This window comes from Ambystoma mexicanum, chromosome 6p (assembly GCF_040938575.1).
Source record: "Ambystoma mexicanum isolate Mex_15411 chromosome 6p, UKY_AmexF1_1, whole genome shotgun sequence".
In the NCBI taxonomy this organism is placed as follows: Eukaryota; Metazoa; Chordata; class Amphibia; order Caudata; family Ambystomatidae; genus Ambystoma; species Ambystoma mexicanum.
Window position 1 is genome coordinate 558,345,431 of NC_090935.1, and position 14,501 is coordinate 558,359,931.

The 14,501-nt window shown below is 40.2% G+C and overlaps 1 protein-coding gene across 3 annotated transcripts in view; it reads left to right on the top strand.

The window, feature by feature from the left end:
* The window catches only part of SREK1 (splicing regulatory glutamic acid and lysine rich protein 1), a 338,699-nt gene that overhangs the window by 52,428 nt on the left and 271,770 nt on the right, over positions 1 to 14,501 (top strand). Inside the window, exons 3-5 of one of the 3 annotated variants that reach the window (XM_069627376.1) lie at positions 3,524 to 3,657; positions 9,195 to 9,318; positions 9,572 to 9,735. Coding sequence is in view for 1 of the 3 variants with exons in the window: in XM_069627375.1 (XP_069483476.1) it covers positions 3,524 to 3,657; positions 9,572 to 9,735 (298 nt within the window). In the remaining 2 variants the exon portion in view is untranslated. The other 2 variants (XM_069627375.1, XM_069627377.1) reach the window with 2 other exon arrangements.

Consider the following 14,501-nt stretch of genomic DNA (forward strand, 5'->3'; position numbering starts at 1 on the left):
CTTTTCAATGGAGATTTTGGCTTTTGCAGCAAAGGCTTTTTCCACTTTCTTCCTTTTTGTTTACGTTGGAACCCACTGGCAATCCTGCCCGATGTGTGCTTGGCCGGACGGTGCAGCCATTTTTGTTGTGGTTAGAAACCGCAGTTTTGAGCCTTGGCGCTCCAAGGAGCCAGCACAGTCATTTGGCCGTTTCTGTGCAAATACAGCTTAGTTGATGTGGGGAAAATACTGTTGAGTGGGTCAATACATCCCACAAATGTTAAAGAAATACAAACTGCTTGCTTGTCACACAAAGGCCTGCAGCTCTTTTATTATGTGCTGTCTGAAAGAAATGCTTTCCTTAACATGGGCCTAAAAGAAAATGGCATCTGTTCACATATTTCTCAAAGGGCCCCTACCACGTTACTCCAGGGCCCATTGCACCCCCACCCTGTGCTATACAACTACCCATTATTCTGTCAAATTCACCCACCCTTCATTGTGTTCCCCCATGGGACTTCTCGCGCTGTGCCCCTTTATATAGGCAGCGCTTCATTCAATGACTTCCACACCCCCGATTTCTCACACAGCACGTTGCACTCAATGTCACCACATCACTTGTGCAACTGGTATTTGCGTTCTCCTTTGGCAGCGTTGAACCTGGACCTTTACAAGACCTCGGTGATCTCCTTTTTAACCAATGCTTTTACTTGCCTGCATCAGTAGTGAAACCTGCTGGATACTCTCTGAAATCAGTACTTTGCCTTTCTGCGTTTTTCCTGCCTAACCCCTGGTTACTGGTGGCCCAGAGATCCATCTGTACTTTGCTAGACTCTTACAAGGTAGGGTTGGACATTTGAAGACCGGATTGGGCAGAAGTTTGAAAAGTTATTAAGCGTTTAAAAAGTTTGCACATGTTTCAAGTTGGTTGATTGTGATTTGCTAATCTAAAAGCTGCCCTTAACTGTGAACATCTTGGGTCTACTATTAAACAGAGTATTGCACGCAATTCTCTACTGTATATATGCTCATATTCTTTACTTACCTGAACTTAGTTTTTCAACAATGTCTTAGAGTTTATAATACCTATTTTTGTTTTTTAGTTTTTATAACTACAGTGCATATGTTTTCTTGAACCACAGTGTTCTCTGAGGTCTTTGTACCGTACTACAGCTTTCCTCCCTCCTTAGACTAAGCCTGGCTGCACGTCCATTGCTACCTTATTGGTAGTGCTGGCCAAACCTAAAAAGTGTAACCCAGTTCACCAAAGGTGGGCTTTTTTAAGTTCTGTCGGACAGTAACATGTGTAAAATCCCCTAACACACATTTCTAGTAACATCCTGTACAAGTTAGCGCTCCTTTTTATTGAAGTCCAAACGCTAACTCGCACTAACCATAGCCTGGGCTTCAGCTGATGGTCAATTGTGTATGGTATCATGTATCTTGCAGCTGCAGCCAAAATGCTATTGCAAATTCTAAGCTGATCAACTAAATGTATTATAACCACTCTATTTGCCTCGCCGAATAGTATTCCACATGTGGAGGATCCTGTGCTCTCTGCGTGTATAGGAAATTGTGTTCAACGTGGCTAGGACAAGAACATTGAAAAGGCACATTCACATTGCTGGTAATGTTTCTTTGTGTGTCACCATGTTTTTCGATGTAAAAAATATGGCATTAAATTAATGGGTAGAGCTAATTTCTCTTGGGTCCGAGTACCAAGCGAGGGGGGGTGAGGTGGTCTCCGAGCCAATGGGGAGGCTCAGAATGAGGCCGTTACCAGACTGTAATTCTGCCGCCCAGAGCCTCTTAGGGGCTGGCGGCCACCATCTCCCCTCATCAGGGAATGAGGTAAGTGCTTGTAACCCCCCTTTCACACACATCCTTCCCCCACACTTAGCTGCTTTTCTGAAGCAGGCACCCTTGAAACACTTTTGTCTCCAGTGTCTGCTCCCGATCTGTGACAGGCCGCCATGGGAAGGAAGAGTCCCTTCTCCCTTTCCATGGTGGCCATTTTTCAGTTTTTTTCCTTTTTGTTTTTTTGAATGGCTGCCATGGAAAGGGAAAACTTACTTTCTTTTCCCTTCCACATCAGTCATTTTGTAACTTTTTTAATTCTTTTGTGAAATGCTGCAGTGTTTTGCAACAGAAAAATGCTTTTTGTACCCCGGTTTTACAGGCCGGGGCTACTAATAGCAATACAGCAATAAGCCCCTCATGGGGAGGGGCATTACCACTTCAGGTTATGCCCCAGGGCCTTTGTAATGGCACTCACTTCGCTCTAGCCTGAAACTTTGGGCCCCCGGGCATTACCTGAAGTGGTAATGCGCTTCCCGGTAAGGGCTTACCGCTTAATTATTCAACCTGTAGGTCTGCAGGATTTTAAAGATTTTGAGGCCTGTGCTTATGCCCCTTCCCAGTGAGACCTATCAACAAACTTGCGTCATCCATCTGACATTTATCTCTTCTAGTCATCCCGCTCATCCTGTGCTGCTACTCCACATCAGCCTTTTAAAATATTTTCCTGCATTTGATGAACAATAGCTTGACCTACCTTATTCGATCTAAAGCCCTTCTACCTTCTGTGTATTTTCTTTGTTTTTTGTTTTTACACCCATTTGGCTTTCCCTAGAACCCAGTAGACTTCCCATGGCAACACACCACATTGTATTTGATTTCTGCTTATTTACAGAGTAATTTGATTGTGCACTTTAGTTGTATTCTTTGTGATGTACTACTGTAACCGAGATGTTCTGAATGTGACCATCACCCGCGTACTCCCTCAAACTCCCCCAAAAATTCAGTTGGTTGTATTGGGATTTCCAGATTTCAATGGATCTTTGAATTCCCCATATGCAAAAATATTTCACCATTTCTTTGTTTTTTAAAAATACCTTTTTCAAAACGAGATGGCATGTTATATGACGTAGGTCAAATCGTGTTATCATATTCTGTGAGAAAACAGGATATCTTGTGTGGCAAAGCCATGTAGGTCTAAGGAATTGTTTTATTACTGGCTGTCACCTTTTTAATCCTATTGTGCCTACACAACGTGATCTGAACCATCCATTGGAGTTGGGAGTAATGTTTCCCTAACTTTAAACCACCTAAATGAAATGTGACAAGCTCTACCTGAGTGTGTACATCTTAACATTCAATTTTCCTATAAATGTATATTTACTGCGGATTGCTTTCTCACTGCAACAATGTCCTTGTGTTTTACCATGTTGATGCAAAACATTCTAGAATTGCTACATAGCCAATGACCTACTTGGCCAGTTGTTTGAATTTTTTTGTTGCGATAGTGTATGTTTAGGCATGGCATACCCAAATTCTCGGCTGATGTTGCTCGCAAACATTCTTCAAGTTCAGAAATAGGCAGAATGAAAGCTGTATTAAAATGGGGGTCTGGGTGGTCTTTTACACCTGTGTATTTTCCACTGCTTTAGTGAAGAAGTTACTTGATGCAAAGCAACGTAATTTATATGGATAAATAAGCAGTCAAGCAATATGCTGATTTACTGATTTTCTTTTTATCTTGCAGCAACACTCCCCTTGCTTTTTCCTCCAAAGTATGTTATATAAGGTATCGTGAGCCTTCGAGTGTTGGTGTGGCCCAGCATCTAACTAACACGGTTTTTATTGACAGAGCTCTGATAGTTGTGCCCTGTGTAGAAGGTTGGTATTACGCATACTTCTGTTACTGTTGGTCTGTGTCCTGTCTGTTAATTGCTTTATTAGTTTTCTCAATTGTTTGATTGTCAGTGTGCTCCTATGTTGTTTAAGGTTTACCTGGCTTGTGCATGCTTCGAATTCTGCTTTGCTTTATAAGCTTTAGTATACCTAATTTACTTTTCCTTCACACATCCTTACATTAAATATTGTTGGCATGCTACTCTTGATCACAAATAAACTGAAGTCAGAGTAGTATCAAATTAGAACAATGGGGGCTTTCAAACCTCTCTCGTACTCACGCTAGGTTAACCCAGCTCAAATACTAGATTTCCATTCCTGTAAAATTTAATGATTACAGCGTATGCTTAAAATAAGATATTTAGTAGGTAATTGTAGAGGCATTCAATCTGACATTGTACAAGTCGCCATGTTTACTATTAAATAGGGGCCATCTTTGCTTGCTGTTCTGACAACTCACTATTAAATGTTATACACTTTTGGATTTTCGTGGCTGTAAGAAAGTATCATAAATCCCAAAATGTAATCTAGATTATCATTTCAATAAAAGCTTTTCTGCGTAGTTTAAGTCTCAAGAGTGCGAGGCGGGACATTCTGTCTTTGTGCTTGGTATTGGAAGGCAACCTCCTCTGTCCCGACCCCTGCCTCCCTCACTAAAATTTATGTTGAGGACAATTGATGGATTGTAAACTGATAAATGAACCACACGTGTTACAGCTTCCAAATGAAGACCATTTAAAATGAATTTCTCATTTTAACTGACTCTAAACACCTGTTGCAATCAGTTGACATATCTTTTGACATTGTCATAAGACCTTGCTAGTCAAATTTGCACACAGGCCAAGCATTAATACACTTTGAAAAGAACATTTGTGTGACTTCATCCTCCCTGATTTTGCTCGGTAACTATGGGTGGTTGTATTATGACAGAAATAGTTTTACTCTTGCACCTGTTGAGGATACTCTAGGATCACAATCAACAAGTTGCAGAAAACAGGCAATCAAATAATAGAACCTAATGTTAGACGAAACAAATATTTTTTGTTATCTGTTATGGTTTGGATCTTGGTCCATTTCCAATAGCACCAAACCTCAGTCATTCAATTTTAAGAAATACATTTAAAATGTGCTTGTCAACATGCCCATGTACAAGTTGCCCATTTCACAATTTCACACCTGTCTGCAAAGCATAGTTTTCACATTCCTCAAGTAGAAGGTCCTTCGTAAGTTAATTTGAAATTATATTGCATATGCTTTTGCACTATCTTGGCAAATGTACCCTATAGGAAACCATGCTCATATTTTCATGAAATGTGGTTTTCTTAGTGTAGATGGCAACATTTGATCATGAAGATGTACATTGCCCACAAATCCTATCCCTGTTTTGCAACTAATGGCTTTCTTGCATGTTCTGTAAGTACCAAGACCCTTAGTGCAGGGGTCTGCAACCTGCAGTTCTCCAGAGGTTTTAGACTAACTCCCTCAACACAGCATTGTCCATGCTGATTAAGGATGAAGGGACTAGTCCAAAACTCATGCCCTGCCAAAGGTTGCATACACTTGCCTGTAGACATTTCTGACTACTCCCAACTGTGGCTGCGGTTTGACCAATTATCAAACTCTCCATTTCACCACTTTTGCACTTTTAATTTGTCTTTATTTTTGACTAATTTAGAGGGGCTTAAATGCTGAACTGGCCATCTGCTAGATATGTCTGAGTAGGTTTAGCAAAGATGATGATGTGTCCGTCCTCAGGCACAGCCCCTACACTGTTCTGAGTTTCCTCTTTCTACGATTTCTTCTCCTACCCCTTCTATGCTGTCTCCCCACCGTCCATTACCCCACCTCCTCCCTCAACTCTTCCCCCTTTGCTCACCTTTTCTACCACTTTTCTGGTGCTAAGAGGGATGTTGATATATGGTCCTCTCCTCTACAATAAGATCCTTTCCTGTTGGTCATACTCCTTTTTGTTCTAAAGCAGTTTGAAATGTCTTTTTTTAAAATGAAGTACATTGTTTGCTGGTGAGGGGATTAGCTGTTGCACCTACAATTTGCTCCGAATTTCTACAATTGCACAAAAAAAGGCAAGTAAATCAGAATATTAATGTATAAAATGTGCAAGGTTACCTTTTACACAAACGAATTCAACTATCCTGCACTGTAACTATTTGTACTCAAAGAGGGTAATGAAAGGGCCTCCTGAATCCCTACACTCTGCACATGTTTTAATACAATTTTAGAAGAATGTTGCCGATCTGGGTTTGTTTTGCACTCCTTACTGAGTAGTTGGTCCCTAGTATCTGCAGGGCAGGTTGCTCAAGAAGCATCAATAGGGGTTCAGTTTGAAGCAGCACATGGGTTAATAACTCTATACGCTGATGGCTCACTTTTTTCTCCCATTGCATCTTTTGTAAAGCTACTTTCAAGATAAATTTTTCGGTATGCTGGTTAAGATGTCATTGTTGTTGCCATGATGATGCCAGTGTCTGCCTAATTTCTAATAATTAGGTTCAACAAAGTTGTCATGGTAAACACTAAGGAATGTGATGTGACACAAACGATAGCCCAAAACTAGAACATTGAAAATCACAAAGTTTGTGTATTTAAGACGGGCCTGCTGCTGAAATTCTATGAAGATATCTGTAATTTATAACACTGGGGGTAATGTGAAGGCGCTAGTCGGTCAGCTGAATCTTGGTGCAGCAACAGGGTTTATCTATTTCAGCTGATATCCCAGACTTTATTCTGTTCTCCTCCTGCCCTACTCTTGGATGTGCAGAAATTTGAGAGTTTAGTGTCCAGGGAACTGATGAAAGTTATTGGTACTGTGGGTAGGAGGGTGGGGGATCCAACCAATTCTCCCACAGTTTACTGGGCATTCAAATGACAGAAGGGAATGTGGCCGGTGCAGTGAAATCTGCTATAACTAGGGCTCCTTGATGTTGTGGGGATGACCTATGTGTTTTAAGATATGTTTTAACCGTACATATTCTGCGTTGTTTGTCTGTTATATTAGGGTCTGTTACATTACCCTTTTTCGGTACAAATATAATTTAAAGGCATTATAGTTACTTTTGAACGCTGCCCTTTATCCAAGGAATTGCTTTTCAAGGCTAGTCTACAACATGTTTGCACAACATTTAGAAACCAAAGGAATGCTTATAAAATGTTTGTTACTGAAAGTATAATAATTTATTGATGGATACTGTTAGACAGAAACATGGAATATAAATCTTACAATCCACTGTTAGGTTTGGCATTTACTTAAAGTACCATCTTAATTTTACTATCCAGAAAAGACCTAAACCCAAATGAATTGGATCCTAAACCTTTATTTCTAAATTTATTTGTGTCCACATATACTCGTAGATGGAGTTTAACTATTAATTTGGTTTTGTATGTTTTTTCTGTGATATGTGTGCATTATTAGATGACTAGACTGGCCAAGGCAGACCTGTTTCACTTGCCTGAGTAAGGCATTGTTTGCCATGCCACTAAACCAGACGTCCAGGGAATCCATCATGGGGAAATGAGGTCGGAGAATGGCTGCTGAAGATGGACGCCCTCTCTCTGTTTTTGATTCTTCCTTTACTTTTTTTTTTCTTTTGTCCCTTTCATTTATTTTCTTTTTTACTTCACTTTAATTTGAACTGTTTTCTCAGTTCTGTAAACATTATTCTGTAACTTGTGAGCTCGTAATTCTCTGTGGAAGATTTGATGTTCTGACAAACAGTTAATTCCTATCAATTAGTTTAGGGTGCAGACGACATTAAAAATAGTTTTAAATGACTAATTATGCAAGTAAAGTGTATTTGACCCAGATCCCTTCCCATCCTCCCTGCATGCTTTTATGGAATCCTGCCATCTATCTATTCTACAACTTTGTCACCAGAGTTTTATAATGGCTTCTTTAAAAAAGGGGGGTGCTCATGTATCGTTCACAAGTAATTTATATATGAGGGACAACACTATGTGCATGCAGTTCAACAGACTGTGATTTGTAATTAATGGTCTTGGCAATGAAGGTACACCAGGGATCTTAACGCTTGCCAGCCCTTATGAAGCACATGGTGGAAAACAGTTTTCCTTTCCGCTCTTCAGCATATTGGAAAACCTTTGAAAATTGATAGGCTGTTTTGGGGTTCTCTTGAAATGTTCCATCTTGGAGTTTTTCATGTCATTTTATAATATCACATCATGCTATACACGTTTGTTATAGTTCACCCCTGCCTTTTTTCAGCCTGTCCGTACTGTACATTTCGCTCCATGGAGTATTGAAAATGAGTATGCTAGCCTTTTGGTTAGGTGAGGTTGTGCAACAATTGATTTTGGGTTATACATTTCCAACAAGTCCCTGCTTTAACTAGATTTCCTCATGCAGTGTATTTCTCTGCATCACTGATGTTTAAATGGTCGTGCATTTGTTAATTTCCTATTTTTGCAGCTATGCCTAAACTGCAAGAATAAAGTTGCAATAACCATATTTAAACTAGATCCTATTAAATAAGATACAAAAAATAACTATGCACAAAGCTTCATGTTTAGTAATCAATAGCCTTATAAACGGGAGTGTTAATGTCATTTGGCTATTTTTTTAGCACATGTCCAACTACAAATTGTTTACACTATTAAAAAGTGTACCGTTATCCACTTGATGCACTGTAATGTTGAATTTTGTGTACTTGCCATTACAACATCATTTCCCAGAATATTAAAGTCCCATGTAGACTATAGATAGCAAATAATGCGGCTTCTCCAAGGATGTTTATTTTAGGGTCTTTTTTTAAAAAAGTGCTTTGAGATGTAAAGATAATCGTTTTCTAGTGTAAATGTTACTGTCCACCATCAAGTTAATTTAAGGGCACCATGTGTTATTGTTGTACAGGTTGTATTTTGCTGAAAGCAATCCATATTTGCAATTAAACACCTTCAGTTAGGCTGCCAGATGATTTCCCCTCCCCAATCCCACCAAAAAACCTTTCCATTGGGCTGTAGCAAAGCTTTCATTTGGGCATTGCAACATAAAGAACTGCTTGGCCAACACCCCCACAACAGACTGCATTGGTTTTCTCCTGGAGCTCTTTACCCAAAATCTTGCCTTTAATTTGTGTACTTCAAAGTCTTTAACTAGGACAAGTCTACACTTGGTATAGCTTTTTCAGTTTGGGAATATAGCAGACTAAGGAGTGTTCTGCGGAAGCTTGCATATATCATGCATTCACCATATCCAGCCAGTGCTCTAAATGCAACATTCCATTGCTTCTAATAGTGGCAAGAGATATAGACTTGTGACTCACTATAAAAAGCATCCCTCTTTCAAATTGTTGGCATGAAAGGGTTCCTCCTTGCTTGCATGCCCTGTAGATTAGTTCACTAGCAGGAACACTACTGACGGTTAAACCCCTTCTGAGTAGCACATTTGCTTTTTTATTTTACTTTTTAATTGGTTAATTGACATTTCTGGGGATTAAACTTTAAAAAATGTTCTTCTTTTCTGTATCTGATGTTCTGTGTGCTATTAGTGATGCAGCCAACACGAACGGTTGTCATGTGTAACACAACTTTCGATCACCGCGAAAACACCGCCCTGGGAAAGCGTCCATGATTGATATCGTTTGGTTCATGAACATTAAGTTTCCAGTACAGGTGACCCATAGCTCAAAGTGTTAAATAATTGTCTGCCTTATTCAGATTAAAAATAGAATGATTCAATTAAAAAAGATTGATCGTCTTTGACATTTTTCTCACTTTTGTTTTGTCCTAGTAGAGCAGGGTAAACAGAAGATTTAAATTCTAATTTTGTTTCTTATTTAAGGATCTGGTAGTTTTTCGCAGGCATTTGTAATGTTGGATGAGCTGTCTTGTGGAGGTTTCTGACGCATGTAACTTGCCTCTGCAGGTAAAATACCAGAGGAATCGAAAGCCCTTTCGTTATTGGCACCAACTCCTACCTTGGCAAGCCTAATCCCTGGTACAGGTTTGCTTCCAATACCTACCACGGCTCCAACGCCAGTTATAACTCCAGTATTAACTGTCGCACCTGTACCTACTCCTCTACCCCCGGTGAGTACATATTATTTTGTAGAATGTTGGTTTTCAGTTTTTGTTTTTCTTTTAAGGTACAATTGAACATTGCTGTGACTTTGCAACTAGTTGATTCAATTTACCAACATACAAGCAATAAATACAAATCCGGTAAACAATTCAACCATATGTGCACAATACAATTTAAAATACAAGAAATAAAGATAGAAAGAGAAAGAAAGGGAAGAAAAAAAGGGCCCTTTACATCACCATGACATTGATAACATCTGAAACTTCATCAAACATACAATTCCTCTTGTGTATATTAAATTCAATTTAATATCCAAAAGAAATGCAAATTTGACTTACCTTATACAGCGTCACATCAAACGTTTCCAACTTAATCCGTACCAAATTTCAGGAAGTCATCCCACTTTTTTTCAAAAGCCTTCTCCTTTGCTGTAACGACATCATAACTTTTTCAATTCCCCATAGCGAGTACATTTCCTCCAACCGCATCTCCATGGTAGGACAAGTGTTAGATTTCCAGTGACGAATCAATCTTTTTACAACCATTGAACTTCTCTAGATCCAAGTGACTTAGTGATGTCGTAAATCCTCTAGATCTGTCCTCCCCCAGAATTAATGTTTAAAAGTTAAATTCTCTCTTCCCTTAAGATTCTGTTCATCACCCAAGTTATTATTTTTTCAAACGCTCTTACTTTGTGGCATTACCAGAACATATGCGCTAATGAACCCTGTGCAAGACTGCAATTCCAACAAGCATCTGTAGAACTTAAGCCTTGTCTGTGCATTCTGTCGGGTGACCAACACTGTTCAATAATTTTACTTGTCATGCTCTTCCCCTACATTCACTGACTTTCTCTGAATATTTCGACTTTACGCTTCCCAGTGTTCTTGTGACATTTTCACTTGCAAATTAGCCCACCAGGATGCCATGAGTTCTTTGTTCCAACCGGAATTCTAGCACGGAAGTTTATACAATTTATATGACATGTAATCTTGTCCGCCTATAACCTTCATGTCAGTCAAATCTGCAGATGCAGGAGTTACGTTTACTGCATTTTTCAGTTTTCGATATTCTCCATATGTGCACTCTTTTAAATCAAATCTTTCTTTTAGTTATTTGAACAAACGCCATTTCCCAAACAGGTCACCAATCCTTACTCCAGCCAGAAACCAACTGGCCCAAAAAATGATTTTTTTCTTAATTTGAATTGCAGGATTCAGCCATGAGAAGATCATTTGCTCTGATGTCATATTAAGTTCCTTTGCAATGCTTCTCCAGGTTGTCCTCAGGAAGTCAGTTAACACTGATTTGTTGCCCTAGTCTTTGTGGTTGACTGTACTGCCGAGATGTGCAGTGGACCTACCATGCTAGCCTCAGAAACGGCCCAATCATCCAAACTCTCACAAATAAATGGTAGAAAGTGCCTGGTCATAAAAGCATGATGTTATCACACAAGAATTGGAATACCTAGACCTCCTCTATAATTTGGAAGTTGTAGTTTCCCCGTGGACTCTTCTTTTCCCATATGAAGGATTGGATCATGCTATCTATCTGTTGCATCATTGTTTTCTTTGCAGGCAGTGGGTTCGTGCTCAAAACATATGTAATTTTTGGTGTTATCATTTTAATGGCGTTCACCTTGCCCCCCAGAGACCGCTTTAGAGATTCCCATCTTTGGTATTCTGCTGAGATCTTATTAATCGTGCACCTTAAGTTTAAATCCATCATGTCACAGATGTCTTTTGTAATTTCATCTTTTCCGGGCACCATTTAAAGCCTCGGTTCTTGATCATTAAACTGCCAGTGCCCCATGTGCAAGGCAACGCCTCAGATTTAGCTCAATTGACTTTATAACTTGTGATTTTGCTAAATGAATTAATTAGATCCATTAATGCAGGAACAGATGTAGTTGGGTCTTGTACAACGAGGAGAAGATCTGCATATAACCATAGCTTTTGAGTAGTCCCGTAAAAATTAACTCCCTGGATTCTTTTATCTGCTCTGATTGCAACCGCCAAAAGTACTATTGAGAGAAGAAAAAGCAATTAAGATAATGGGCATCCTTGTCGAGTCCCCCGGTGTAACTCAAATGCAGGTGAGATTTTCCCATTAGTTGTCACCTCGGCCATGGGATTTTTATAGAGTAATTTAACCCAGTTTGTGTATGCAGGTCCCCAATTCCTGTTTCAGGTACTCTGAGACCATTGGCGGGCTTTCATAAGGAAGCCTGCCAAAGACAAAAGACATAGCAGGAGGACCTTTCCCACCCAAGTATGCAGAAGAAGGCTCAGGAAAGGACAACTCATCATGAGATGGTTACAAATAAGTACAGCCACCATTTTAGTGCAATGGTGACCCATGTGTCCCTTACCGCTGCTGCAACAGCACCCTGGGAGGAAAGTACACAAAGTCGGCAGAAAATATACAAAAAAGGTAGCAGGCACCCCTCTCTAGAAAAAACATGGAATGATAATCTGTTCTATGGTTTTCTTTCCCACTTTGAGATTCCGCAGTACACTGCCACCAGCAATTCGGGGGAAATTGTCACTGCAACTAAAGTTACAGGATAAGTGGAAAAATGGATTTGTTGTGTCCTCTCAGCACTCTACATAAGGCGGGGTGTGCTGATCCCACAGATAGGATAAAAAGTGTCCTCCCGTCCTTAGTAACGTCTGCTATCGCAAAGAAAAAGGGCAACTCCAAGCAACACTGGATAAGTCCCGATCCACGTACCAAAAATCTATCCAAAGAGCTGAAAAATGAATGCACGAGATATGAGAAGAAGAAAAATATATTACAACTGCCTAGACAGGAAAACATCTAAATTGACATTCAAACACAATCTGAAAATGGCCGGTTTTATAGTGTTACATAAAGGAAAAGACAACAAATGTTACAATTCTTTTGCATTTTCCAGGCTTCTGATTTGCCTGAATCATTTGCACTGTAAGCGTTTCCATTTATGGCCTAACTCTATTGGTTTAGACTAGCCACGTGACTAAAAAGGTTATATTAACAACATCCATTCACACGCTTTCTAATTGGTTTGTGTTATTTTACTGCACCTTCCATTTCAATGGACCCGCAAACTTTTTGCTTTTAGTTTTGAATCTGACCTGTTTTTATACAGTGTAGTGAATCCTTAAGCTTCACTACACTAGCTTTAGCCCATCTGTTATGGGGAAACAAACCTGGGCAAACAAACCTGTCTCCCAGGATGTCAGTACTGGGAAACAGTTTTTGCCGTAGTCTTGGTACCTTGTTATTACCTTTTGGAAACTTATTGCTTATGGTAACTTTTATCGTTGTACAAAGTATCGTACAATGGGGTATGCTTTTTGTTCAGCTCTAGTCTAACACTCAAGATGATTTTTGATTAATCTAGGTGTGCTGAATGGACAAGCTGGTGGCAGAAATAACTTTTTCCTACTTTTTGTTTCATCCTTAATGCGTTTGGCTGCTAACTGGCACTGAATATGCAACAATCTTCAGTACATTTGGTCCCTTCATTTTGGTTAAATCTGCTTTATTTCTTGCTTTTATACTTTAAATAAAGATGCTACATTAATTGCAATGAAGAGAAATAAAAGTATAGAATGCATTAGAAATGGTGCTGTATTTGTTTTTTTTATAAGTGTTTTTTTAGAGTTTTGGAACATGATTCATTAAATAGAGCAACTGTTCAGCTTCATATTCAGCTTCGGCCGAATAGTTAACAAACTATTCGGTATTCGGCCGAATACTAAATATGCTATTGGTACAGCCCTACTCGTGAGATCCTGGAAGAAACTGAAGGAGCCAAGACTCCTGTCCTGCTGCAAGACACGCGAGGAAACTGTACATCCGGCAGAAGGCTTGGCAACCAACTTCTGCTGCTGTTGTGGGAGAGCCCTGTCTTGAAGGTGATCTCCAGCAGTCCTGCGAAGGAGCTGCGACCTTTGGAGTGGAGTCAACATGCATTCTCAACGTCATTTTGGAGTGCTGCAAAGAGCAGCCTTCGGAAGTGCATCAGGACCACCCTGTGGCTGACCAGCTCTGAGTTTGGGCTACGGTGCTGCTGCCGTCGCCGCTCCGAGTTGAGGCCTGGAACTTGCTACAAGACTTACCTCTGTGAAATGTTGTTGCCCTAGCATCAGGGGGACCTGAGATAGGAGGGAAAGTCTGACCGAAAGTCTGACTGCACCAAATGAGTCCCTTTTTTATGTAGCTGTGCATCGGTGGCTGAAATTGCTTGCCTGCATCCATTCCTGTCACAAGAGGGGCCCTGCATTGAGTTTTGCTGCATTCTTCCACAGAGTTCTTGCGCCAGCATCAGACACTGACCGGAGAGCTGCTCAAACCTGCAACCCCTGGGGTTCAAGTGCTGACGGTGATGGCGGGAAAAGCGACCTCTGACCTTCAACCGACCTGCCAAGTTTCATGATGAATCTGAGTACAGGGGGCGAGTTACGATACATGCCTGCCCCTTAAACTCTCTTTAAAAGTTTGGTAACCTTTACAAAACATTTCTAATACTTTGGCTTTGCCTTAGCTCGTTCACACAAGCACTCTGAAAGTTGGGAACAAACGTGTCCCCTGACACTTGTTCATTGGAACCCAGAGACCCTAATCCCATCTATTCCAGCTTCAAAGAACTGTATGAAAGTTTGCTGAACTTTTGGGCGTAAGGCCCCAGACAACTTAGGGTTCGACTTTTGAAGTTGGTGTTGATTCTCTGTGGACTTGTAGTGCAAATACAAATCTGTACCTTTCTTTTCAGGGACTTGATATGTAT